This window comes from Aquila chrysaetos, chromosome 5 (assembly GCF_900496995.4).
Source record: "Aquila chrysaetos chrysaetos chromosome 5, bAquChr1.4, whole genome shotgun sequence".
NCBI classification, from domain to species: domain Eukaryota; kingdom Metazoa; phylum Chordata; class Aves; order Accipitriformes; family Accipitridae; genus Aquila; species Aquila chrysaetos.
The window spans coordinates 42,216,733-42,244,619 of NC_044008.1; the positions used below are offsets into that span (position 1 = coordinate 42,216,733).

General features: G+C 38.3%; 1 protein-coding gene across 4 annotated transcripts in view; it reads right to left on the reverse strand.

The window, feature by feature from the left end:
- Positions 1 to 3,924: 3,924 nt before the first annotated feature.
- The window catches only part of TLN2 (talin 2), a 204,148-nt gene continuing 180,185 nt past the window's right edge, over positions 3,925 to 27,887 (reverse strand). For all 4 annotated transcript variants that reach the window (XM_030013464.2, XM_030013467.2, XM_030013463.2 and 1 more), the window contains exons 52-58: positions 26,594 to 26,699; positions 23,269 to 23,393; positions 16,280 to 16,405; positions 12,877 to 12,939; positions 12,597 to 12,779; positions 8,041 to 8,166; positions 3,925 to 7,096 (exon numbers count right to left, since the gene is read on the reverse strand). In XM_030013464.2, coding sequence (XP_029869324.1) covers positions 6,968 to 7,096; positions 8,041 to 8,166; positions 12,597 to 12,779; positions 12,877 to 12,939; positions 16,280 to 16,405; positions 23,269 to 23,393; positions 26,594 to 26,699 — 858 coding nt within the window. In that variant the 3' untranslated portion in view covers positions 3,925 to 6,967. The remainder of the gene's footprint in view (positions 7,097 to 8,040; positions 8,167 to 12,596; positions 12,780 to 12,876; positions 12,940 to 16,279; positions 16,406 to 23,268; positions 23,394 to 26,593; positions 26,700 to 27,887) is intronic.

The window sequence follows — 27,887 nt, forward strand, 5'->3', positions numbered from 1 at the left end:
AATCCCATTTAGGTCAAGTTGAGGTAACTGTATTGCAGACAGATTATGAAGGAATTTATTTTTTTTAAGGTACTGTAGGTATGTTTTTTTAAAATGCTCTAAGTATGTGCTACAGCATTTGGTGAACTGGGGCATAAATACCTTTTCTGTTTCAGGAGCAAGGCTGATGAAACTATTATCTAGCAGGACATCCTTAATAAAATGCAATGTATTTACTGTCAGACTGGAAAACGTACAAGACAGTACAAACATGTATTTATAATATCCCCACTGCCCCAGAATCTGACCACTCTTTCCAAGACTTAATCAGACCAACAGTTCAGTGACTTATGTTCAAGTATTTTAATCAATAACTTAGAATATACAATGCAATTTGAATGCAGAAATCACCAACTATAATGCTGGAAGAAACCTCTGTATTAACCTTTTTACTTGGTCAATTGCACCTTACAAAATACAAACAGCCACAAAGATGACTGATTTTGAACCATATTCAGAGAAGGTGGAGCATAGTACAGGCAATTATTCTAAAAGAAAAGGATTATACTAACAGCCTAGAAAGTACCCAATATTGATCTGCGTGGGATTGAAGATTCCAACCAGTATTATTCAATTCAGCACTTTAAGAGCAAGAACTGTATTAAGAAAATAGCCAGCAACATTTTTTCACTGTCCTAATACAGTATCTTTTCCACAGACTTCAAAATGCTTCTGCGACTGCTAAATTAACATTTGATTCGGTACCATTAGTGAATTTTCATCTTCAAAAGTTCTGAACTTCCAAACTTAATGCTCCATGTGTATTTTTAATAAAGAGATTTTGACTTTATAGCAATACTGGTTATGGGTAAACATGCCAAAAGAAACTCTCTTCACTTGGGATAAACCCTCACGGTGGACATTTTAGGATGCTAAGAAGTCACCAGCCCCTACAATTCACTTTAAAAATAAACAGATATACTTAAAGAAAATAACCAGTAGAGAAATAAAGTCATGTTTGTTATATAAGCTTTACATTATCCAAATTAGGCATGGATAAACCCCACATATTAGTATTTCTCCTGTGACACTAGACATAACTGACTGACGTGCGCAGGTGGAAAACTTAGTATGTATATTGTTAAAAGGTGCTTGAGGAAGAAAGAGTCCAGTTCTCATAAATGCTCAGAACAAAAGAGAAAGGGAAAAGCAAAGGAACTTGTAAAGATACGGTCAAAAGGGACCCAAGCATGTAAAACATTGCGGTTTAATTTTTAAGTCTTTAGGCATTACTGCGCAAGCACAAAGAATTAACTTCCCTAGAGTCTCTAAAGTAGTGCCCAGAATGTTTTCAACACAAATTAAAATCGTGCTGCACAGAAAATAAGAACAGACAGCAAACTCACCAAATGCTTTTTTCTAGTAGTTTAATATATCTATATTAAAAGATTTTAATAGATATTTTAAAATATTTTAGCCTAAAACATGCCTAGGGCCTCTTTAGCTTCCATTTAAATATTCAGCTAATCAACCCTAAAAGATGAGCTTCTTAAGTCTTGTTTCTGTCATGGAGAATACATGGAAGAAAGCTACCATATAATCAGAGACATGGTATACACATCTGGTGATGGATCCACTTGATGAGCACACAGAATATCAAAAAGATCCCACTTTGACATGAATGCAGTCATGCCAAAACAGCCCCTGCTGGTAGCAACATCAAACTAGTTAGAATGCAACTGATCAGTAGCAAGATTTCTGGCATAGATTTCATATAGAGAATTGAAGTAGCCTAACTGTACGTACACACACAGTGTTATATTTGACATTGAAAAATGTTGAATGAAATGGAAATCGTAAAATATATACAAGCAAAACTAGCTTTCCCCCCCAAAAAACCCAACACCGCCAAGCATCCAACAGCCTTGAATAAGCGGTGTTTGACTTTTGTATATTTATATGAGGTTAACATACTTTATTTTGAGGATATTGACTGGTCACTGACATATATCACAAAGTAAGCATTCATAGTTTTGTCTATGCAGCAGAGCTTTAAATGAACATTCGCCTCTATCACCTGGGAATTCTGCCTTTTCCCAGCCTTGCAGATAGATACAACTGCTGCCTTATTTTGCTTAAGGACCAAAATGATCCTTTGTATGATAATCAGTGCAACACGTCACAAATACCTACATGCAGAAAAAAAGGAATTCCTTCAAGGGCTTATTGTTGGTGAAGACAAAAATAAAATATATTATTTATTTTTGTGGCCAGATAAATACTATATATAATGGTGTGGCAGCATGACTACAAACTCCTTTGTGCCTTTCTTGGGGTTAAAACTTTTAAGAGGAAAGGAAAACATTAAAGTGAGTGTTCAACCCCCTGGGAACTCCAGCATATAATTACAAAACTGTCTTGAACAGAAGGTTCCTTCACTGCAAGAAAGTGTACTAATTTGAGAAAAAACAGAAGTCTTTACCGCTTTATTAATTTAAAAAAGTTTAAAAAGTGACAAAATAGCACTTATTTGTAGCTCAATAAATGACAGATCGTAATCTTTAGGCAAAATGAATCATGTTGCCAGATATGAACTCTCATGGGTATAGCATTTCCACACCGTAGAACGTGGGGTTGCTTCAGCCTGCCCCTTGAACTGGGCCACGTCTAGTTTAGATCGATTCTCTTCTTGTTAAATTTCTCTGGCGCTGAAACATTGCAGCCCAAAACTCCTCTGCAGTATCTGCTTTATGCAGTGGCCAGGCAGATTACACAGAGCTTGGCACAATCTTTACCGTGCCTTCGGGAGACCTCTCTGTAGCTCACATGCAGCAGGCTGAAAACAGCAATACACAAAGTTCAGGACTTGAGTTTGTTGACTCCAACGAGGCAGTATCAGGTTCAGGGGCCTAACCTGATACCAGGCAGTTGACATAGGGGATACTCTGCTCTGCCAGAATTATTGAAACTGCCAGCTACTGATGAACGCTGCTTGTGTTGTGCCTCAGTACCAGGTCCTCCTGCCCAGCGCTGACCGAAGCGGTGCGAGTTTGGCAGTGCGTCCCCCTGACCACTGTGATGAAAGTAGGGATGTTGCCTCTTGGGCTGAAGTACACCTGCGTGGCTCTAGCCAGCGCTGCGTGCACTTAGGGACGTTCGCTCGAGGATCTCTGCATGGCTCTCCACTGAATGATGCATTATGCCAAGGACAGTTCACACATTAAAGGAAGACTAGCTCATGAGCCAGATCCAGTCTGTGCATCTGTCTAACTCCAAACTAATTTATCAGACGTCATTGCAGGTACTCTGATCAGGCAAAACAGCAATTTGTAACAGACTTGTAACAACACATGACCAAACAGTTTCTCCATTTGGCATCATAAATTTTGTGCCACAGAAATGTGTTGTTCCATTAACATGAACAACCATAATGTATGTTAATGTATACTACTGTGAATACAGAAAAGCAGGTTTCAGGAATCATGACAATTAATGGGTGGACAACTCTCTGTTAATCACGATGCAGTTACACAAGGACAAAACTTTTATAGTATAAGGCATAAAAAAAAAAATAATCCAAAACCAGAGATTAAAAAAAAAATGTAGGGAAGATAAATGTAGTGATGGCACATGCCATATTCCTGGGGTGAATATCTTATCAGTTTGGACTGATTAAAAGCAAAAATGTGCTTATGAGCTAAACATATTTACATTGAGGAGGTTTCTAGATTATGTATTCATCCCCTCATTAGGAGTTAAGTAATGAAGATGCAGAAAATCAAAGGGAAAGGGACAGATGAAACAAGAGTCTAGCCTTCAATTTTTGCTTTAAAACTTTTCTTACTTTGAGGCTTCTGATGTAGAAGTTTAGACAAATGATAAAATGTTCAACTTATTTTCTGAGTAGTTGGGGAAACAACACTAGACTATTTGTACACAAACAACTTTGAGGCATTTTGCTTTTAATTTGCATACAATTCCTTAAAGTGAATTCCACATGAAGAAGGGTGAGATACAACAGAGCTCGTTTACCATTTCACAAGTTAACAGAACAAAGTAAACATCTGTCCTTCTTATTAACTAGCTTCCATCCCTTACTCCAACTTGTCACTTCCTGCTGCAAGTGTCCATGCCGAATAAATGCACGGACTAGTTCCAAACTCCACAGATGTTCACATGTGGACTTCAGTCATAATACTGCAATTATAACAGCAAGAAAAAACTGAAATAGAAAGACTTTAGATGAGCTTATATTCTCTTAATGTTTCCCAAATGAAGACCCAAAATTCAGAGTAAAAAAATACTTCAGTTGTTCAGCTCAGCTACTCATCTGACTGTGGTTCCTCTATGGAGCACGTAGCTAAGGAGAAAAAAGAACAATACTTCCTGTCAAATAAGAGGGGGCATTAAATCAGAAATAGAGAGGTCTCAAAATAACTGTGCTAAAATGGACTTCCCAAACATATTTATCTGGAACACAATTGGAGCATACTCTTTCCTTCTACGTACTGATAAAGTTTTCTAGCTATACAATTTCCATACAGAGTTGCATTTGACCAGGCTTTTGGCTTCTTTCAAACTGGCAAATACCATCCTGATCAAAATACATTTCAACAGTATTATACCTACAATAAAATATTGGCATGGTGCCAAGGACAGCATCATCTTTCTTCATGATTTAATGAGACCAAATAATAGGTTAAACACAGGTTAAAAGGGAAGCAGTAACAAATCTGTCTTGCAGATCTTTCCGGAAAGAGATGGGAATGTGAGGCTATCCAGGTAAAAAAAGAGAGAGCGCCATAAACTGCAAAGATGCTGGACCTACGAACTGCAACAGAAAATCCCTATCACCAGAGCTGTCTTTATTTAGGTCTTACAGCAATAAACACCAATTTAGCCTTCTGCCTAGAAATTTACAGGAAGCCTTTTTTTTTGGTGTAGGAATTCTTAAGACTGAGATTCTGTGACACTGCTAACAGTGAATTGAGTGAAAAAAAAATCAAATCAGTTGTGCCGAAGTGGAAAATTACAGAACTCTGAATTGCATGTCTCTGATAGTAAACATTTGCATACGCACACAAGCCTACAAGTCACAGCACATCTGTTGATGCCAGCGATTCCATTTGGGATTTGCCAATTTTTTCCTCATGACTGTGGATTCTCCAGCAGCTCTACTGAGTCTGAAATATGTCAGTACCAGAGAGGAGACTCTAACAATAAAAATCTTTGTATGCTTTAATATTTATTAATTCTCTAGTCATTTTTTGCTATATATTGAACACTAGTGTGACAAAATTCCTGATAATTCTATCTCATGCAGGTAACTTAAATGAGGAGTTAGCACTATCTAAACTGGTAAACCTACCACTAGGGGGGTTACTTTTGAGTCTACAAGACAAGGATTTCTGCAACAATGACAACTAGGTGGGTATGCATATAACATAACAGGCTCAGCTGAATGTACTTGGCAGGCATCTAAATGACAGCACAGCCTTCAGAAGGACTAGACTGGCAACATCCTTTGACCTAAATAGACTTGACGTTGTTTAAGAGGGGTCGAGTGGAGTTGGAGGCATGTTGGAAATTGTTGTTAGGAGAGATGGTGTTTCTGTAGTTAGTCAAATAGTTTAGCTTTTGCTAGTTAAAGTTGCTGCGATTTGTGTTCTTTCTTTGACAGGGTAAAATGTGTTACTCACTCTACCCATATTGCTATTGTTTAGGTCACAACAGAGATATTGAGAGCATACCGTACCTTTCTGCAGTTGAAGACAAAGATTGCTGATAGATTGCTGCTATTCCTTCTCTGCAATTCCTTGGTGAGTACATTTTCATCAATACCAACTATGAAAACAACTTCCCTAGAATCCAGATTTTTTTAAAATATATTACAGGAAAAGTCTACTTGTAAATCACTTACGCTTTTCTCCTACAATACCCACAGGTTTCAAAACAAAATAATTATAAATGAAATTATTAAAAGAATAGCAAGACTTGTGATAGTCTTTTGTTGTACTGGGCATTTCCCTTTTTTAACTAACATACATTCTAACAGAAATCCCACAGTACAAACCAGATAACTTCAATTAAAAAACAAAATGCAAACTATTCAGTCTAATGTTAGAGCATGTGTATGTGTGTATAATACTGTAAAAGTAGTCACACATTAGAGGTATATAATTGAAACAGCATTTTCCTTCATGAACCTGCTATTATTGAGGCAGTGACAAGGTTTCCATTTCTTTGTTTTCTGAGCTCTTTAAAGAATGGCTATTGCCACATTTTGTAAACCTAAATACTGTACAAGCAGAAGCTTGTTAGTATCAGGTAAGGAGTAATACTACTAGTGCAAACAGGTGCAGAGACAATTCCTCCAGTTTTGGGGTGAACGAGCTATATAACACTGAAAGAGGACAGGCATCTTCTTCAGACCCACACTCATGCGTGTTTCTCCACTCAGACATACATCCTTCTCCATCTTGGTCTTCTTTTTACAAGGGTAGTTGGGGGAGAACCACCAGCTCATGTGATATTTATCATATGAAAGATTTCTTGACTGTTTTCCTATTAATATTATGAATGTTTTATAACAAGTCAAGGAACGATAAATACCTCAAGCATCAGGAAAGTGACAATAATACTGACTTAGTAACTTTAGTAAAAAGTGAAACATTCTCTCCTGAGTCAAGAAAGGAACAGGAATGATGAACCTAACACTGTACCATTATTTGATCATCATGCACCTCAGCTGACCAGATGAGAAAGAACAAGTGTTTATTGCCCTCTGCTCATCCAAAGTTACGACAGGCAGTTTATTTAGGTAAGTGCTTGGCATACCAGAATGTTGTCAGAGCAGTTCTCACTGTACTGTCCCCCTTTAGCTTATTTCTTTAAAAGACAAGGAAAAAAAAAAAAAAGGAAAAAGAACAAAAAAAAAAAAAAAAGAAGAAAAAGGCCAAAAAAAGAAAAAGAAGAAAATCTCAGCAGGTTAACCCTCATCTTCTCTGAGCTCTGTAGGTAGAAATTTGTATTGCTGTTGGCGGATCTGAGCCAGTTTTTTCCTTGCCTCTTCCAGCTCTCTTTCCTTCTTCAACATTTCTTCTTGGGCTGCAATGATCTAGAAAACAGAAGCATGAATTATGACAGCAGGGAATACCGTCTGTACAACAAGATTTCTTTCTCCATGACACCAGTCACAGCTAGGCCTTGAGCATTCTCCAGAGAAGCACCAAGTTTTAATTACTTCAGCAAGAATTGCTCAAATTTTTTGACTACGCCATCAAGAACAGTATCATATTCCCACTTGTTTCTTAAAGAGAACTAAAAAAAGAAAAAAAGAATCTACCAGCATAGTTTTACCATACATCCATGACAGATTTTATAGTGCTGTGCTCCCCCAACATTCATCAGGGTGAGGGGTTAGCACATGTAGTAAAATTGAACACTCATTACTGCAGGTATCCACAGTATTTTCCTGCATCTCAAAATGCCAAAGGAAAAATGACAGTACTACAGACATGCAGAAATGATAAATTTAAGTATCTTTGAAGTAGTGACCACAGTGTGTGGTGTTCCTCATTCACAACAGTGAATCCAGAAGTTGGTACAACCTCAAAGCCTTGGAATCTATTTTTAAATACTGTTATTATTTCCCCATATTTATTATGGTCACAGTAATGAAGTGTCATGAGTTCTTAACTCTCACTCTCTATTTCTTTGATTATATACATAAAAACTAGTGTTCCATTAAGATTTGGAAATATTTAAAGTACATAAGAGGAGTTTGAAAAGAACCATTAACTTAATCAGAACAAACATAAAAGATACTGGACAATGGTAACTGCTATTACGGTAAATGCTCAATGAAGAAGTGTAGATGTCTTACAGCATATCACTTTGCTGTTCCATCAGTGGTTACCTAACAGTAAGGCATTAAGTAATTTATCATAGATTTCTACATAGATTTGTCCAGCCTGCAATGCAGCAGATGGACATTGTAACACTATGCTACATTTCTGTGATAGTTTTTCTCTGCTTTACTTCTTGGGTGATTGTACCAACCTGAGCAATGCCACCCACAAACTTTGTTTTGACCACAACGTCATCATCCTCTGCTTTCCCAAACGCTGCTTTTTGGGCCGCCCTGACAAGATTGTCTGATGCTCGCTTGACAGCATTCCCTGCAGCCTTTGAAAAAGACAAAAGAAATTTAGTAATAACAAAAATGCATAACTAACATGGATTCACGTAAGCACCGATACTAAAACATCTTTGCTTGACTACACGGGAAAGGTGTGTTTTGTTTTGTTTTTCCCAGTGAAAAGCAAATTAATCTTTCAAAATCAATGGTACAGAGAGGAACACAATTCCTTTATTTAAGAAGCTAGAAGTTGGGAAAGTCACAGATGAGATTTATTTGTCCCCCTACTCTGAAATAAGACAGTGGATGAAATCACAAGTTATGTTATGCATAACACTAATGAGTTTGGGGTTTTTTTTTGAGGAAGAAGAACAGAAAATGAAAGCTAAAGTATAAAGAAACATTTTAAGGCAATGAAGTTTTAAATTAATAGACTTTCATCAGGGCAAATTAGCCACTTACACAGCCATGATTATCTCACATTTAAACTTTTATTTCCTTAAAAATTCTCAGATTTCTAAAGATAAATAGTCAAACATTTGTAATACATCTTTTGTTGTCTAAACCGAGTAGTGTCAGCAATTGTGCATCAAAAAGAAAAAGGTAACTAAGCTACCTGCATTGACAAAGCTATTTCTGCTATGCTATAATACATATTGGCAGTAGAAATTCCACACTGCACACTCAGTAATGACCATGTCCACAGGCACTGGTTTAATGGATACAGAGGAGGATACCAGAAGAGCAGCCTTGGAATCTCCTACTGTGACGCCCATGGCAATGAGTGGAAGAAGAGTCCCTGTCACAAACAAAATGCAAACCTCTCTTCTACTAAAGCTAAAAGATGGAGCTGGCACCTTTTTTGAAGCACTGAGGTCTTGGAGACCATTGGCTAGGAAATATCCTGTGCAGTCAGGTGACGGTAGTATAGGGCTCAGCATCGTAAGATCTGGCACTGAATTTGCTCCAGTGTACTAAGAGCTGGTGAAAGTGGTGGAAAGCTGTCTCTGGGTGAAAAAAAGTCCATGGTTTAATGGGTACCGCACATGGTGGTGTCAATGAGATCTTTCATATACCACTGGCAGTCCTTTAAATTTGTGAGTCCCAGGTAAGTCTTATGTCTGATATTTTGTATTTTAAATTGGTTCCTACACCAAAATTTGACCTATGCCTCCTTCTTGGCTCTTACTGGAATCCTCCTCCTTTCCACCTCTTTATCTATTCATCAATGTCAGGACAGAGAGAAAAAGAAACTTCTGGGCTGATGTGGACTTAGCGCTAAGAGGGGTCACGGGTCACTCACTCTGAGGGACTGACTGGGAGACCTAGCTATGTTTGCTACTCAATTATACATACAAATACTGAAAGGTGGGCCCCCAAATGTATTGCAAGTGCTTTAGCAAAGAAACAGCTTTAGAGAATGGGACAGAGCACCATTCAAAGATATTTCCACCTCCTGAGCAAGAGGAACACCTAGATCACCTGTTACCATGGGTAAGTCTTCAGTGCACAGTGGAGTGCTATGGAGAGGTATCTTACTGAATTATGAAGAATTTAGTTGAGATACCAGAAGCAACATTTTATCACCACTCCTGCAGTAACATAGCCTGGTCAAAGTGACCCAAATTTATTGCTACTCAAACTGACTTCTGCATTGCTGCACAGCGCTACTTTGTACCAGGTACTCTCAAGAGCAACTGAATGCTTCATGAACAGAGGGATGTGAATGGTTAAATCTTGCTAGAACCCCTGCACTGGGAAGGTGACTGTCCTGTAAATTAAATTTGAGACATGTGCTGCAGGAGTGGATTTGCATGTCATTCAGCTGTTTGTACTGTGTGGATTTAAACCTGCAGAAGCAGGTTGGGACAGACATAGGTACAGCTGTCCTAGCTTAATCTACTGCCCAGGAAGCGTTAATTAGACTGTAAAGGTTTACATGGGGTCAAGGAGGACTGGATAAATTAAGAGGAGAAAACCACTGAGGGTTACTAAAGATACAGAATCTGCATCCAGCTTGGGAAGTTCCTGAGTTGAAAATGCTTGGAATCTAACAACACAGTAGAGAATAGTATCACGTATACTTACCCTTTTCTTACTTGCTTCCCTAAGCATTTCCTAGTGGCCACTGCTGGAATCAGGATATAGATTGGGCTTAATGAACTTTTGGTCTGATCCAGTAAGGCTGTTCTCGTATTAAATGCTAAACCCTAGTATGTAACAGCAAATCAGTCAACACCACCAATAAACAACATTAATGCCTTCACAATGTGCAGAAAAAGTGTAGTGTTGCAGTGTTGTGACAGGCAGTGAGAGAGAACAGTAGAAGAGTTCTCTGTCCCATGGTTCCTGATGTCCCCATGTGTTATATGTGCTGAGAACACTGGTTCCCACACAGGCCACTGGCCAAGACAGCCTGCTCTCACATGCTGGAGACACACTGGCACTAGGAGGGGAAGCCACAATGGACCAGCTCTGAACCTGCCCCCCACCTCCCTCCCAGTCCTATTCCATATTTCCAGCTTCATCTCCCTTTCAATTTAACTCTCTTGCCACCTGCAATGACCCAAAGACAAATTATTTGAAATTTGCTCTGCTCAGTCTGGAGCTCATCCAAAGAGATTGGAAACATTTCCATTTGTTTCATTTAAGTTTTAGAACAGACTCTGTTACAGTGCATTCCAAGTTAGCATTCATGGGAAATGCAGTTCCAATGTCTTCTCCCAAAGCTTGCAGTTGTTTGTGTGGTAGGAAACAGAAAACTCCTGAACCTAAGCTACTGATTAAAGCTATGCGAAAACATTTGTGTGGGGGCCAAAGCCAGCTGAAAAGCCTCAGTAGTTTTGGCAAATCCACCAGTAAAAATACTTGGTAGACATCAACTCACTGGTTGTGCTATGATAAAGGACATTATTTCCAAGTGCAAACTGCTTTTCCCTTCATTATTCACTTTGGGACTAATACGAAGCTTGGTAAAGTGGCAAAGTTCAATTTCAGTCCGTGCTTAGGCTTGTTTCCTTTTCACATTCCCTTCCAGCTTTTCACATTCAATGTCTATTTAGTAATATTTGCCTACAGTGACTGAGTACCCTTAATTTCCTGGCAGAGCTGAGAAAACACAGTCTCTAGTACTTCATTTTGTTCGTGTTTCTATTATTTGTTCCACATTTAAAATTCCTTCAGACCCATCTTGGCATTTGGATATTAAAGTGCAGGTTGCATTACAGTCAGAACTATCTTCCAGTTACTGATACCACCCCCACAGACCCTTCACAAAGTCAATCTATATCAATCTACTATAAAGCACTAAAACCATCTCATCCCTAGAGATAACATTACCACTGTTTTCTATAGAAACAAACAGATTTTCCACACACTCATACATTTATTTTTTCCTCCTAAATATTTAATCCATTCCTCTTGCTCACACAGATACTTAGTCATATGTATTTGTTGGACTTGGTTCTACCTATCCATACATGAACCGTTATACTGAATGTCCATTAGTAGCATCTGTACAAATAAGAGAAAGAGGGGAAATTTCACTATCACCAAAGACACTCCATGTTGATGGTATGAAAAAAGGAGCTGGAATAGTTCTTACATTCCAGGCTCAGCCTGCAGAACAGGATGTCAGAGAAGGCTGTAGTAATTCTTAAAATGAACACCCTTAAACAAAACTTCTGAAGACATTAGATTTTACCCGTCATAAGACAGTGTTAATTCAGTAATAGTTCAGAGAAGCTCAATATGAAATGGATGGGTAATGTAAAAGGGAACCAGTTTCATGTAAAAAAGTTAAATCAGACTTCAGTTGAGTGAGAAGTTGCATCGGTTTCTGTTCTTGTTTTTGTCCAACAATGATTCTCCATTTTAGACATGTTCTATCTACAATTGCTGTCTCTTGACTCCTAGAAACAAAGGAAAACTGACCACAACCCAGGCTGGCACTTAGGCAAGTACTTTGTTGAACATATGCATAATCTTGCAGAGGTCAGAAGGATTCTCATGTGCAACCAAGTTAAGTGTGCTTACCTGTTTGCAAGCTCACTGGGAGTCTAACTGAATGCAGAATAATTGCAGAGAAACCAACTATACTCAGTTGCTAAAGAAATGCATGTAGTAAACGTTCTGAGCTCATGTATTCCTGTGGCTTATCATGAGTATGAATGTATCAGTATTGCACCTAAACCAGGGCTTGGCACAGGCCAGTCAACATTTGCATCTCTGAACATCTTTTAAAAATGAAGAATAAAACAAGCAGTGAAGTGAGCTGTAGCTGCTGAATAATGACAAATGCACATCACTTCACCCTTGATAAATGAAAGTGCCCCAGAATCCCACAAGGAAAAAAAAACTGAACAGAATTCTGAAAATTCAAGAAACTATTCCTAAAATTCAGGGTTTGTTCACACAGTGCTAAAACAGCATTTACGTAGCACTACTGTGGGTTTTCAGTAATTAAGAACACAAGTACCTGTAGCCTCCTCATGGCTTCAGAGTCATGATCAGCCTTCACTTTGCAAGCCACAAGCAACTGTGCTGTAGAAGCTGCCACTTGTTTGGCAGATGATATGAGCTTCTCCTCACTAGCGTGGCCTTGTACTGAGGCATTAGCTGCTTCACAGAGATTGCTGGTTGCAGCTGCCACCATTCGGGCCTAGAAGACAGTAAAAAAAAAAGTCACTGTGTATTCTAACAGGATATTGTTTCTTCAGAGAAGGTGCTAGTTTTCCTTAAGAGGAGGAGTTACTCACAGCGGAAATAAGTCCCTGAGACCACTGTCCATCATCAGCTGCATTTGCAGGGATTGCTCCAACCTGAAAAAACAGTTCAGAGATGGCTTACAATGAGACAGAAAATACAATTGCTTTGTCGCAGATTTAGACAAACAGTAATCCATGAAAAAAGGAAACACCTGTGACTGTGGCCAGCACATACAGGAGCAGAAAAATCCAATGGAAAGTTAGTTGTCAGCGTAAGTGTGCTTCCAACACACATCTGCCTGCTCATGTAGTGTCCAACTTGGTACACTGCTGGAATCGCCCCATCCTTGGAACATGTATAGAAGTCCCAGAGTAATGATTGTTGCAGCCGAGACTTTGGCCTAAGCAACAGTTGAAGTAGTAGCTCCTAATCTCCTGGCCTTTAAAATAAGTTATTTCTGTCTCCACAACACATCTGGATTTACATCATTCCTGAATCTCTTCTGATTCTGGCACTATGGGAAGGTACAAACCAGAAAGCTCCACAGGGAAGCCCCCTAACTCCCTTTGTGCCTAAAATAGCATTTGAGGACAGCAGCCCATTTTTCTGCATGGCTCATCTGCTGAAGTGTTCATGGCATCAGCAGTACTAGCAACAACCAGGAGACAGTCTTCTTCCCACGTCAGATGAAAACAATGAAATAAAATTCTACAGTTGGTTGCCAGCACGCACCCCCCACCCCGCCACCTGCCTGGGTCTGGGAGTTTTTGGGAGAGAAGGTGGAAGATGTGAAATATCAACATGGTCCAGAAACTTGCTGCATTTTAAAAGAAATGGTAACAGGGATTAATGCATAATCAGGATCCCAGGGATCAGAATCGAATCCTTATGTGTAGCATCAACATAAACAGAAGATGTGTTCTCTCATAGCTATGGTGACATGTTTGTATAACTGAGAAATCAGTTATACAAATGAATTCACTACATCCGTGAACTCTTTAGGTTTCAAGGTTTTCTTGCCTAATCATCCCCAGAATATGTATTTTAATTAGACCACAGATGCAGGAGTCTGGCTAGTGGTGTCTGAACTGTGTGTGCGTGCACATGTGTAAGTGAGTGAATAGGAGGGTGGTGTGGAAGAAGACAGACCAGATCCAACTTCCCAGATTTCACCTATACTGCAGAAATGGAAATGGTTGCCTAACATCAAATTAATTCTTTTATAGCTGTTCCAAAGGGGAAAGTAGTTTCACTTAAAATATCTTTAGCAAACTCTTCAACTACAATATTGCACCAATTTGCCCTGTAAAGATACTTCCACAGCCTTTACCAAGCAATGTCAGAAATGTATTTGGGACAAGAACGTGCCTAGTTTGCACATATCCATGCAGTTGGGCAAGAATTTCCCACTGCCTCCATACCAAATAAAAAGGTCAGTGAGGAATCTAAGCCAATAGTCAGTACCATTTACTGTTCAGTACTGAAGTGATGGATGTGGAGCAGATCAAACTTGTCTTTCCCACTTACATGCCAGCCATGCTTTTCTGGGAGGAGTCCATACCACATGCCTCAGAAGGTTTCTTACAAAAGCAAAATGTTTCCCCCCAATATCAATAACAAACTCTTCCCACCAGGCAGGTTGGAGCCATTCACTATGGGCAAGAATTTGGTCAGTCATTTTAGAAGCCAGCTTCCTGTCCTTCTGGCTGACCTGGAGATACAGGCTGCCACAGCAGTCAGAAGATACCCCGTAGTGACAATTACCTAAGCACTAGTAATTAGTAAAGAAAGAAGAGAAGGAAAACGGGTTAGGGCTTCATTACTTCAAAAGTATCTTAATGGCTTTATTTATTTGTCAGAAGTATCATAATGAGAGGATGTGCCATAAACAATTCTGAAGTTTGATGTTTCATTACATTTTCATTTTGGTTGGGATTTATTTCTTCCCTTAAAGAGCACAGTATTATTTGCAGATCCTCCAAGCAGGCAAGAAACTATCAGTAAAAGCCATTTGCTGCAAAAATTCCTGATCTTTCAGCAAGTTACTATAGAATAGTGATGGATAAAGCAAAACGGCTTAAGTCAGTAAAGCAGGCTGAAGAGATCTGCTAATATGGCACTGTATTTGACAGGTGTGCTTCTATTAGAACAGCATGCTACAGCTTTCCTCAGACAGATTAAAGTAGTTTTAGCAATTATCTGAACTTGGATGGAATAGGATGCAAGTGCTGTTAACCTCAATCTGAAAGACACAAATAGAAATGTATCTGTGGGAGCAAAGAAGCCAAAACTACCTGAGGGCGATTTAGGGCTGGTACCAGGATAGAAATACTTTCTGTATTATTCTGTATAACTTTACAGTGGTGGTGGTGAGGAAAGTAAAGCAACCTGTATATCATAATGAAACTAAATAAGAACAGGTCTTATCACGTAAAAGCGGACTGCACAATAATCTAAGTGAAGCAGGTAAGTAAAAATTCTCATTTTTTTGGACTGTGTCCACAGCCAGATTTCAATGGGTATTAATAATATCTTGTTTTATGCATTATTGATAAGTTCCATAGCTACAGCTCATGGTGGGTCTTTTCAAAGAGTTACATCACTATTGTTCTGAAACAAGTGCTCTGTGCTCCTGTTGGAACTAGAAGCACAAGCTCCCCAGGAATCCTAGCTGAAGTAGACAGCACAGCGCTTTTGTGACAGGATCCACGACACTGTCTGCTCAGAATAAAGAATTAGATGAAATTGGAAACCATAACTATACAACAACAATGATCCTATAACAAATTGTTCTCACAGGAAACAAATCTGATGTTCAGATTTTAAGTTTCAAAGTATATTAACTGGGAAAAAAAACAGTGGTGGATATGAACTGAATTACAAAGACCTCAATCCTGACCAGACCAAAAGGACGACACATGTTATAAGCACTCTTTCCGTTGGTCCCAACAATAACTACAAGCACGTCCGCTTAAATGTACTGAATTTGCATACAGGCCTGTGTCCCCATCGAATCAGACAACAAAACATTGAGGGCACAATTAGTGAGGCCCTTTGCTATTCTGGTCCAGAGTGGTATTGTATACTGTGACATTTCGTTTTGGATCCACAAGCTGTCTTGTGGGACTATACATTACTGGCTTGAATCACAGATCTTCATGAAATGAAAAAAAAAACCCCACAGACAGAAAAACTCCTCACAGCTGAAACATCTGAAGAGCCAAACACTTGATTACACTTGTGAGGTTTAAATAAACATAATTGTGGGTTTATTTTTTTTTTTAAACAGAACCAGGCCTGGGCCATGTACTGTGATGAGCAATGGAAAGATTTACATTTTCATTAGTCACTCCCAAGCTCCTTTCCTACTGTTTTAACAGAGAACAGTTAAAAGACTAGATGCAATTTTGATGCTCTCCCCCCCTACTGTTGCTACTTGTCCTGTTTACCCACCTTTCCCTGTGCCACCAGTTCTCTCTGGGCTGCTGAAGCTGACTTCACAAGGGCACTGGTAGCAGCTGCAATGGATTTAGCTGCTTCCAGGATCTGTTCTTCAAAATCCAGTGTCTCATCTGCTTGCTATAACCAAGAAAGAACAATGTCACACATTATTCACCTGAAAGCAGTTGTATTTTCAAGATTGAGGACATGTACAAAGTGAGACAAGAAGATTTTGGAACACATCAGTAAATTCAATCAGACCTACAACACCATTTTCTGCAAAGGAGTTTCACGTGGACTAAAGCTGGAAGTCAACATAAGCGAACTTAAATATTAAGTTGCCCTTGTGGCTGCTCACACGTGAAATTGAGTACCAGACAAGATACTTAAAGAATTGCCTTCAACTTTCTAATACATTACCTCCACTAGGGCTACTCAAAACTACATTCAGAAAAGTGCAGGTCTGAAAAGAAATTTTTGTTTTTCCATACCAAGATTATCTTTGTAGAGCTATAATACTGGCTTCCAGAATTGCTGAACTAGGTAGAGCATTTTCTAAATACTTAAAGACTTAAAGCATTAAAAAAGAACAGTGATAAATGTATATTGTCTCATTAACCTGTACTAAGAAATGTAACGTAGATACCAAGCAAGTGCATAGATTTAACAGCTTTTGGTAAGAGCTGTCATTTCACAGAGAGCAGCATTGTGAAGCAGTCCAGTTTAGTCATCTTGGAGATATGAAGTTCCAAAGGTCTGTCTGCCACACTTCAGCCATCCAAACGTGTCTTTCAACAAGCATGTGCAAACAGAGAGATCAGCTGTTCCTAATAAGGCTTCTTGCTATTTAAAACGCAAATCTATTGTTCCATAAAACAACAACTTCCCTGACTTTCTAATAATTTAAACAAATACTGAAAACATTTATCCATTTAAGCATGCTTACTAGCTTCTGAACAGTTAACAAAATGGAGATAAATGGTTATTGTTACTTTAAACAGAACCAGGCCTAGGCCAAGTATTCTGATTGTTTTTTGTACAAAATAAACCAACAGAATGTATTTTGTTTGTGGTCAAATCACAAGCCTACCAGAATCCAATGCAGTATGACCAGTAGGGCTAGTGGATACAATACCAGAATAGACCACCTTGTGAGAGATGAGGCTTTTGAAATACAGGTTTCTTCCAGCTTATGCAACCACAGCATTCTTGTGTCAAATAACTAACTTTAGGAACACCAGCTAAGTGGGCTTTGAGTTAGAAAACTGGGCACCTCATTTGCAAATCTAAGCGCATCCATCTAAATTTAAGTCAAGTTTAGTTCTCCTGTTACTGCAATCTGATGAAATAGTAGTCAATTACAAAGTAATAAAAGATAATTATGAATAATTACAAATCATTACAAAATGGCACATCAAGCAGTGCTCAGTCCTACAGTACTTCCATATAACTGCCACATAACTAAAAGTCCAGGAGATGAAACCATAGCATCCATAGACACCAGCAAAACGGAATGATCTGAAAATAAAAACTGATGTGTAGATGAAGTTGTTTGGCATTTAAAAATTCTTCTTATCCTTTAGGAGAAGCCACCTAATTCAAGGAAAAGTATTTGTCTTGCCTTTCTATTGGGCTAATCCCATCAACTGAAGCATATGTCTTTGTAGTAAGAGTATAAAAAATGGCTTTGTAAAGTGAGCAAGTCATGTTCCACATGAGTTTTTGGCAATGCTTGCAACGTAACATCATAACCATTATTTTATCTAAGTGGTAATCACATTGGTGCTGAATTTATGCAACAGGCCTCAAGTCTTATGTATAAAACTCCTACTTCAATCACAACATCACAAAACCAAAGTGACTAAATGGAATTCAGTGAGGTCACTATCAGATTTCTTTTCATTATTAAAATAGATGCATTGTTGACTTTGATTTAAGTTGACTAAAGACTTAAACTGAAACATCAACAATAGTACCACTGGGTGACAGTCAATTTAATGGACTGTTATTGGACTTTTACTTATGTCTAAGGCTCCCTGTTATTTAGAGTTTTTAAATTTTCATTTCCAACATAACAATATATATTACGTGCATTATTCTTTATATGTCAGCATTGTCAGGAATTCAAACTTAAGCGGGGGAACATTTCACTATCTGCTTACTTATTATAAAGGAGGTGTCGCTCTTTCGTAAATTGTAATAAAATGCCCATGGCCATACTCTGTTCTGTTAGGCAGCCGTGTATGTACCCAGATGGTATTCAATTTGCAAAAAAACAGCCACCAAAAAGAGGCTGAAGAAAAGTAGTTGTTTGAACTCAGTTCAGCACTGAATGTTGCACATACGTGCAAAGCAAAAATTACTACTTTCAAAGGGAATGCAGAGAAATCAAATCTTGCATTACTGAGAATGCTGTTGTATAATGGCTGGATTAACTTCCACCATGGAGCAGCAGGTAAAGCTCAGCAGAAAAACAGATAGCTAAACTTCAGCATCTCATCAGATAACAGATTGCTGCCCCCCCCCACCGAGTACCAAATGAATTTCTTTCCAAGTCTACTGAAATTTGGGGGGTGGGGAGAAGAACCCACACCCTGAGTTTCTCAAACTTCCAAATCCTTTTTTTCCTGTCATGTCACAACTTTTTATTTCTAGAAAAAAAAGAAAAAAAAAAATTCTGTTGGCAGTTGATCCCTTCTGTGGAGCAGCCTTACACAGCACTCAAACTGTGGAACTTCTGTTGAGTTTTCATCTTTTCTAACAAATCCTTGTTTTCTAGTCCTTCCCTGCAGTTTTCGTTTCAGCATTTTCAGGTATGACTTCTAAGAGCTGGATACTCATGTTTGATATGGGGAAGCAGGCACAAGGCTCAGTCAGCGCTGTGGGTATGTTTACCTGCCTGTACTCTCCAAAGAGCATTCCATAGCAATAACGACATGTAGCAGTCCAAGACTGAACACAGCAAAATGCCCTACAAGAGAAGTAATTCTTCTACCCATTCCCATATTACAGAGCGTGTCCTGAACTGTCTTAAGTTCATACTCATTAACAGTACCCTCACAACATCTGTCAGTTCACATGAACTGCCTTCATGAACAAAGTTAGGAGCAATGATGTGATACATGGCAGAAAATTTAACTTTGTAAGATTTTAGTTACTTGAGAGGGCTGCTTGAGTTTCTTTAGAAAATCAGATCTATGAGACAAGTGATTAGCTTCCTCTTCCTCAAGTAGCCCCCATGAAGATCAGCATCTCTTTTTCCACAAGCTTAAACTAATAAGCTGTTATCGACTATGTATGGGTATAAATGGATTGGAAAATGAAGTCACTGGAACACACAAACCAAAATTATTAGGCTAGCTACAAAGTCTGTGGCATGAATATCCTGAAAATGTGTACTGTATTTTAACCAGTTTTCTATAGAATCTCCATTATTAGGGGTAGCATAAATAAAGTCAGGGTTCATATGAGAACAAATGAGCCCTCAACCTCATTGCTAAACAGTAGAAAAAAATTACAAAAGACAAACCATTTTATTTTGAAGCAGTGCTCATTTTCTATTTCATAAAGAGAAGACCAATATGAGTAAGTTACTGCACTGAGCCATGGAAAACACAATAACTATTTCAGTGAAAGTCAGTTCTTGGCACAGCTGCTGCTCACTGTCATAAAAGGCCCTACACAACTTAAAAGACCCTCCAAGAGCAACTCTACTGATGAAGGAGCCCTTCATGTATATATTTTAAATCAGATTAGGAGTCTGCAGGAAGTCTTCTAAACCTGCTTGTGAGTGAATGTACTCCTTCATATTGCCTTCCACTATGTTAAAACCCCCGGAGACAGGGCAGGACACTGTAGGAATATGTTTGATATATAGTTGGATTAAATAACAACCTAATATATCAAACATATCACACAGAGTCCTGCAGAAAAAGGCATCCAGGTTTGATTCATCTTGGGAAAAAAAAAAAGGACAAACTGCTGAAAGCTAACAGCAGGGAATTCTTACTGACTACTAAAGACACTTGTGTTTGAAGGCATAAGCCTGCATAGAAGCATGAAGAGCATACCAACAGAATAGGGTAGGTACAGCAATGCTCTCTGCTGTTGTACCTCATCTACCGCACCTTTTTCCTTAAGTGTTCTTTTTCCAGTATTAGTGAAGCATGTAGTTTTTATTAGAGAAAATGTTTTTCTTCTTAAAAAAAATTACAGATTTGGGGGGGGGGGTGTTATTTTACAGCCAGTAGCATATTTGTATAACAGGAGGAATATGTGGCTGCGTTGCAAGACACTTGACCCTCCAAAAATGGAAAACAGGAGAGAAAGAAAGAAAGGGAGAGGAAAAAAAAAAAAAAAGAGTCCACACTCAGGAAAAACGTAATTGTATTTAAAGGAAATATGACAGCCAAAGCTTGCTTAATAAACAATAAAGATCTCATTGCTTCACAGATCATTCCCCACCTTGAACACTGCAATGGGAATACTGAAAAGGTTTTGTGTGATGGGGAGGAGTAACACCATCTACTTAGGAGAGTTCTCAAAGTGCTTGCAAGATATAAGCTCAGAAGAAAGACAGATATTAACAAGGTATCAATGGGGCAGTGGACTAGCGGACTAAGCATTTTAGGAGCACATTCACCAGCAGCCAAACGACCAGGATTTAAAGCAAACATCATATGCATCATACAATAAAACATAGGCAGCAGTTAGCAGGTCTGTGTCTTATTAGAGATTGTTCTCTGGGATAAGACGAATCCCAGTAGTGGAAAATGAAGACATGTCATGCTATTGGTCTCAGCCTAAGACATCAAAGGGGTATGATAGGTGCAAAAATATGAAGAGAAAACGAGGAAAAGAACAACTAAAAAAATCCAAAAGTATAAAAAAAATGAAGATAGTGGAACAAATGAAAAAAAAACCCTACCTTCAACTATTGATTTTTTTCTTTAGAGGTAATAGACAAACTGGAACACACAAAAATGAAAATTTCAAGCCTACATCAAATGACTCCCACTCCCTGCCCCAATAACAGCTTACCCAAAAATAGAGAATCAGCCACCAATTAATAATGATGAAGATGATGGATTTCCTGCACGCAGAGTATTCTAAAATTACCAACTAAGGGATTCTCTGCAAGTTCACTTGATGATGATTACTGTTAACCAAAGCAGGATGTTGGTCTAGCTGGACCAGCGGTCTGTTCCGTTGTAGAAGATGACTACTATTCCTGCATTTTGTAGACTAAGCGTAAGAAAAATCAATCGTAGCAACCCCTTACCTAGTCTAGGCATTCTCACTACAACACTATGTAGTCAAAGATGAGCATCAGAAAGACAGAGCCTGTTCAAAGCAGGAAATCCCACTCTGGGAGGATACAAGCTACAAGTCTTCAGCAGAAAAAGTGGTATTTGAGCCACTCTGATCTTCCTAGTACCTTTGATGTGTATTACAATCCATATTGTGAAAGAGATTAAACATCTAAAAAATGATGTAAAGGCTGTTGAAATCCCAAATGAAACAAACAGTTGGATATGAATTTTAGTTTTAGAAAACAACAAATAAACAGACCAATAAATCACAGGCAGACTGGATACTCAAATTAACATGTTAAATGAGGAGCAGGTGTGAGATCGGTATTCACTGGGAAATTACAATGACCCTGGAGTGGCTTAGATGTTGGAAGGAAACTGCTCCATGGTTACTAGGCAACACACATATGCTATTGTGCAGTGATTGTATAGAAAAGGTGATGGAGGACTCTTCCTCTCCTCAGACTCAGCCTGTGTCCTCTGCTCTGTAGAATCTCATTATAAAGGACCATTTTTCTTTATAAACAAAATGGATGTACTTGTTAAAAAATGCAGGACAAAGAGCATTTCTTTTTCATGAGCTAATTTATTCCCGTCACTAAGCAGGGGGGTGCGGGTTGAGGGGGTAGGGGGGAAGTCCTCAAAGAGTGAAGCTACCAAGAACTATTTCATCTGATGTTCCTGAATGACAAAATACCACCCTGCACTGAAAACAATGATCCAACATTTGAGGCCCTGCTTTTTAGTAAAGCTAATGAGAAGTCTTCCTTAGAAAACAGTTTTGCACCGCCAAAGCAGCATAAACAGGGAAATAGATACATAGTCCTTTCCTGAAGTCAATTACACAGCCAAAGCATGATTTTCATTTTAAAGAGATGCAATTCTAGGAAACGTGGTAACTACTTCTAAAACCTGCCTGTTATTCCACACTAGGAAAAAGGTAGCAATTCTCTCTGTGATCCAGTCTTGTGAGCTATGCATACAATCATAAGTAACAGCAGTTTCATAGATTCCTTCTGTACCATGCATGAAAATAGTTGGCTTAATTTTATATTATATATTCAGAGACACGTTTGAAATGACCTGGCAACACGCAACACTACTTGCTTTCATAATGAACTGTAATTTATTTTCCTTCAGGAAAATTAAATAGAAATCCTCATAACACATATCTGATTTGGTACTGAAGCAGCTACTCTTTCAGCACGGCATAAAATGCTATGTTTTTCATCTTGGAAAATCCTGAAGGTCTTTTGCACTCTGCTGAATCCCTTCTCTGTTGCTGCTGCTTTCTCCTGCTATACTACACACATTCAGATGAGAACAAAGGGTCTTCAAAGGAAGGCAAGTGAGAATGACTTTTCACATCAGTAAAATGTGTTTGGAAACAGAAAAGTAAATAATCAACAGTAATGATACTGTAACTCTTCAAAGCATTTCTAACATTTGGCTTTTCTTCCTTTGCTTGCTCATGGCTGGTGCTTGACTCACTCCCTGAAAAGCATCTTTTTACCCTCTTCCTTCAGGGGTAAGTCCCATCCAGTGCAGTGTCTCGTGGCACTGAGACTGATGCAAGGTTTGATTGTTTATACCATTACCATGGACAGTAACAAAGTATACACCGGTATATGTGCTATATGCATCTTCTGCTTTATTAACTTCAAAGAAACAATGGGGATGGACACTCACCTTTGGCTTGGCTCTTGGTTTCAGCTGCTCTAACTTCTTTGCTGCAGCCTCAATTGATGCTGCAGCCCCTAGTAGCTCTGTCTCCGCAATGACTGTTGGGTCTTCTGGATCCACCCACTCTGTCCCTGAAATTAATGGAGACGAAGACAATAACTTCAGAGCCACTGTGAGCTGCCATTCAAACAGGGTGATTTACAATCACACTTCAAGTGTCAAATACGGAATGCACATTGTAGAAAGCTGATTTTAGTACCATAATGGCATAAAAACACTGTCATTTATGCCACTGAGAGCAAAATGTAAGTTAGAGTGAAAAAAAGCATTTAGCAGGATTATTCTGTTATGAAAGTAACTTAATTAAGAACTGTGTAAGCAAAGCAGCTTCAAAAAGGGATACTGTCCATACTGGGAACAAAACTAGTTGTCACTCAACTTTAGTTTATCAGAGCTCTAAGATGGTTTCTAACTTGACCAAGTTGTAAGGTACATTGAGAAATCTGACAGAATGGTAAAGAGGACATGTTATAGACAACAGATAATCATCCACAGCACACTTTTCAGAGTCTCTTTTTTGGCAGTGGTTAGAGATGAAGCTAGTATTGACTGAAGAAAGCATGCTCTTGGCAATGTGTTTCTAAGAGCAATGTAGAGAAGGCCAAAGCAGTTTCTGTAACATATCCAAAGGTCAACTTTTTTTTTTTTTGGCATTTCTCTTGGCTCAAAGTAATTTTGTAGGTCCACAAAACAAATACTTGGCTGGAGGTGATCTCAGATTTTTTGAAGTTCTCAGTGCATTGTTATTTTCAATTTCATAACATTTTCTCTGGATGACAAGATTCAGAAAGCATCCATATTCTGGATGGAGGGAAGCAATGAAACAGCCAAAAGGAAAATCAGATGGAGAGAGAAAAGGAAACTAGACAGAAAACTTCTAAGTTCATAACTGCTAAGGGCAAGAGGAGGAAGTGGCATCACAGATAGAAACAGAAAAGGATGGGAAGCAGTGTATACCAGGCAAAGCAAGACTAAGCTAGAATGAAAAAAAACCAAAGGAAAAATAAAATCTCTTAAGGCCCTGTTAAACTTATTGAAACTGGATCAGAAAGTTTGGGTGAACCTAATATTAAAATATCAACTGAAACTTTAATTGTTATTAAGGAAGAGCAACTGGGGAGAAGGATACTGGCACTTTGCATCAGGAATAGCATAACCCATGTCTGATTCATCAAAGGAAATAGCCTTGAATGCTTATGGATCAACATTGCACCGGCTAAAGAATAAGGTAGTTTCCACTACGGATGACCAAATCACAGGAGAATGCCAAATGAAGGGCACCTATTTATGATGTGTTGGGAGAAAGCTGAAGTACATGTAAATACTGTAATCCTAGTGAGCTACATGACATGCTGCTAATCCCTATCTAGCACATATATATGTATTTTATACCAAATATCAAAACATTACCAAAGACAATTTCTCAGTTCAAATGGTGTACAAGATGAAGGAAGTCTATACGAAACCCTAATATTGACAGATAAGCAGGGAAAAAAATATTTTTCATACAGGCAGCATGTATAAACACAGTCAAAAGCAAACTTGTAAAATGTAGCAGCTCCTCTTCAAAAAAAGGCATTTCACAAAGGTGAAAACATTTACATTTTAAATTGGTTAGGAGACAGAATTTTATCATGTATTTAGGAATGAAAATTGGGAATGGTTAAAAAACATTTTACTTTCCACAAAAAAGCTTCTAAAGTGAATAAAAAAAAAAAAATCCCCTACAGGCAGTAAGTGAAAAAAAGAAATACAAAATGAATTTTTATTTTAATGAATATGAATTAAAATGCAAAAAGTGCTGTAAATGAATAAATGTTTCCAAAGATGAGGACAATAGAAAGATTTTTAAAAAGCATTTAGTAAATAGAGAATTCTGATATTGGCTTGGCTTGTTATCAAAGAAAAACAGAAATTTTGAAACATAGGAAAGTGCAGAAAAGGCTGAAGAATTCAATAAGTTTACCTGAACAGGAAAAAAGCATAATGGAGATCACTGTTATATGAAACAGAGTAATTAGGTTACGATGTAGAGGGAAAAAAAACCCATAAGAAATTAATAAGGGATTCCCATACACGAAAAGTGTTTAGTCAGGATTCTTTTCCAAGGAATGTGTATTGACAAAAGCAGGAAATAACTAAGGAAAACCTGCAGTGTATATTACACAGAATATCAGAAAAATGAGTATAATATTCTCTGGCCTAGATTAGGAACAAATGATTGAACAAATATGAATTTACTAGAAGCCTTTGTTGGAGGGGGCAGAATTGAAAATAAAGTGATTACAATGCTTTATTCAACATACTTTACTGTAGCATTCTATTACCTATGAAATTAGAATGCTCATATGCCTTTCTGATGGCTGTGAAGATTTCTTTAGACTGAAGTTCCCAGTAAATCTGGTAGATGTGCTTCAGCGGTAGTGGTCTAATACTTAATAACACCACCCTTAATATGAACTCATCTCATTAAAAATGTTAGAACTGTTGTCCTACGAGTTTGCATACCGCACTGGATAAAAATTTTACTAAGGAAGCCAGTATCTGAGAAAAATATCACTCATCTGTTATAAGAACAGTGAACTTCTGCTAAGCAATGGAATTTGTTGCTTATTTGAGTGCTGAATTTATATTTGTCCACAAGTTGTTAAATTCTAAGAGTTCAGAAAATCATCCAGACCACAATTTTCTGAAGTCTCATTGTTTCATTAACATACTTTGTCAGGGCAGGACCCAGACAGAGAACTGTAAGCACTAGAGACCTAAAATTGACATTATTTTTAGAGGCTGAGTATTAATTCGGTAAGATGATGGTATTCCATTTTATTTGAAGTTGGAAAGCAACTATCACTGAAAAGCAAAGGACTTATTTTGACTGAACAAACATGAGTGTAAGGAAGGGAACCAGCCATCCAAATACAATTCAGCCACCAGTTCAAGAGGAGTGATACTGTATTTTGTTTTCTGTTACTGTGGCTCTTGAGTGCTGTGCTTGATGGTTCTATCTTCAAAGGCCACACGATTTACAGATGACTTATGACTGATCACATGAAGTGGGGGAGGGTCAAATTGATATGTTTTCCAATACTCTGAGTACAAGTGAATACCAGCAGAGAAATTAAAAGAATGGAAGTAGGTGATACCAAGACACCTAGAACATACTAAAAGGGTTTTTATTAGTTTGGGGTTTTGTTTTAAACTACAAAAATAACAGATCATCATCTCTGGAGTAAAAGGCCCACCGTACTGGTAGCCAGGCTGCTCAACTCACCTTTCATTGCTTCTGCTGACTGGATGAGCTCTGTAACAGCACCAGCAACCCGCTTGGAGAAAGAAGCCAACTGATGCTTTAGTTCTGGAGTTGGTTTTTGAAGGATCTAGAGAAAAAGATAACATGTAACAATACATATTAGAAAGGATTCCAGAGAATGCTGGAACATTCCCAAGGCACACTAGTGAAAGATTTATTTTATACAGCAATTGGCTGAGAAAAAAACGTGAGTCCAGTGAAAGAAATACAATTGTCAATGAATCACTAGGAGCAAAGGCTTACATTGCAACGTCTGATGCATACTAGGAAAGTGACACTGCCTTGCATTTCTACAGGAACTGACAACATTGTCTGGAAGTTCTCAGCACTAAAACTAGGACAGAATTCTCCAAAAGAGAGGCGCATGTGTGAGTACGTGGAAGGAATACGTAGCTTTAGCACTCCATTCTCAGATATTATAGTCATTACACTTCCGCATCAGGCTTAGTCTTTCTAAACTGCTAGAGAAGAGCTGATTTTCTAGTATTAACAAACTGGTTGGTCACTATTTCTAAGAAATAGAATTACAGAGTTCTGCAAGCTAGCGCTAGTTACCTGTTCTGGAAAAAATCAGCAAGGGTGAATGCAATGGAAATGCCAACCCTGGGCAAGACCCTTAAACAGAAGGGAAAGAAAGACACCTCTGAACCAAATTTGCATCAAGTATTAAACTGTGCTTCTTCAAATGGAAAACAGTCAGTTGTTCAGACAGTGAAGTTGAATTCTTCCCCTGAACAGGAACTACATTTGCATTTTTAATTACCATATTGTAAGGAAAAAAACAATTAAGTTCTGGAAATTTGTGTATACTCAAAAACTACTTCTGAGAGGAGACTGACAGATATATAGAGAGATTTAAAAGCAAAACAAGAGGTTGAGTCTCAAAAGTCATATTCAGGTGTGCATTTTCTTAAGGTTTTAAAAAACTCCTCTGCAAAGCAGCTCTAAAAACTAGATGCGCATTGAAAATACATTTTATCTTTTCTAAGTGTGTTTCCCATTTTGCAGTCAAATGCCCTTACTTTGACAGAATAAACTAAACTGAACTGTTTTCTTAACTTTGCCTGGTGAGAACTCTGCCACACGAGGAATTCTGTCCCTCTGGAACTGCCGTGTCAATGTATGAGTGGACTGGTCTGCTTCCTAAGGATGATCTTTAGTCAACTAGTTTCCATAGTAAACAGAAGTACATGCATCCTCAATAGCTGAACAATCTGCAATGCTAACAAAATGTAACAACACAGTTATAACCAAG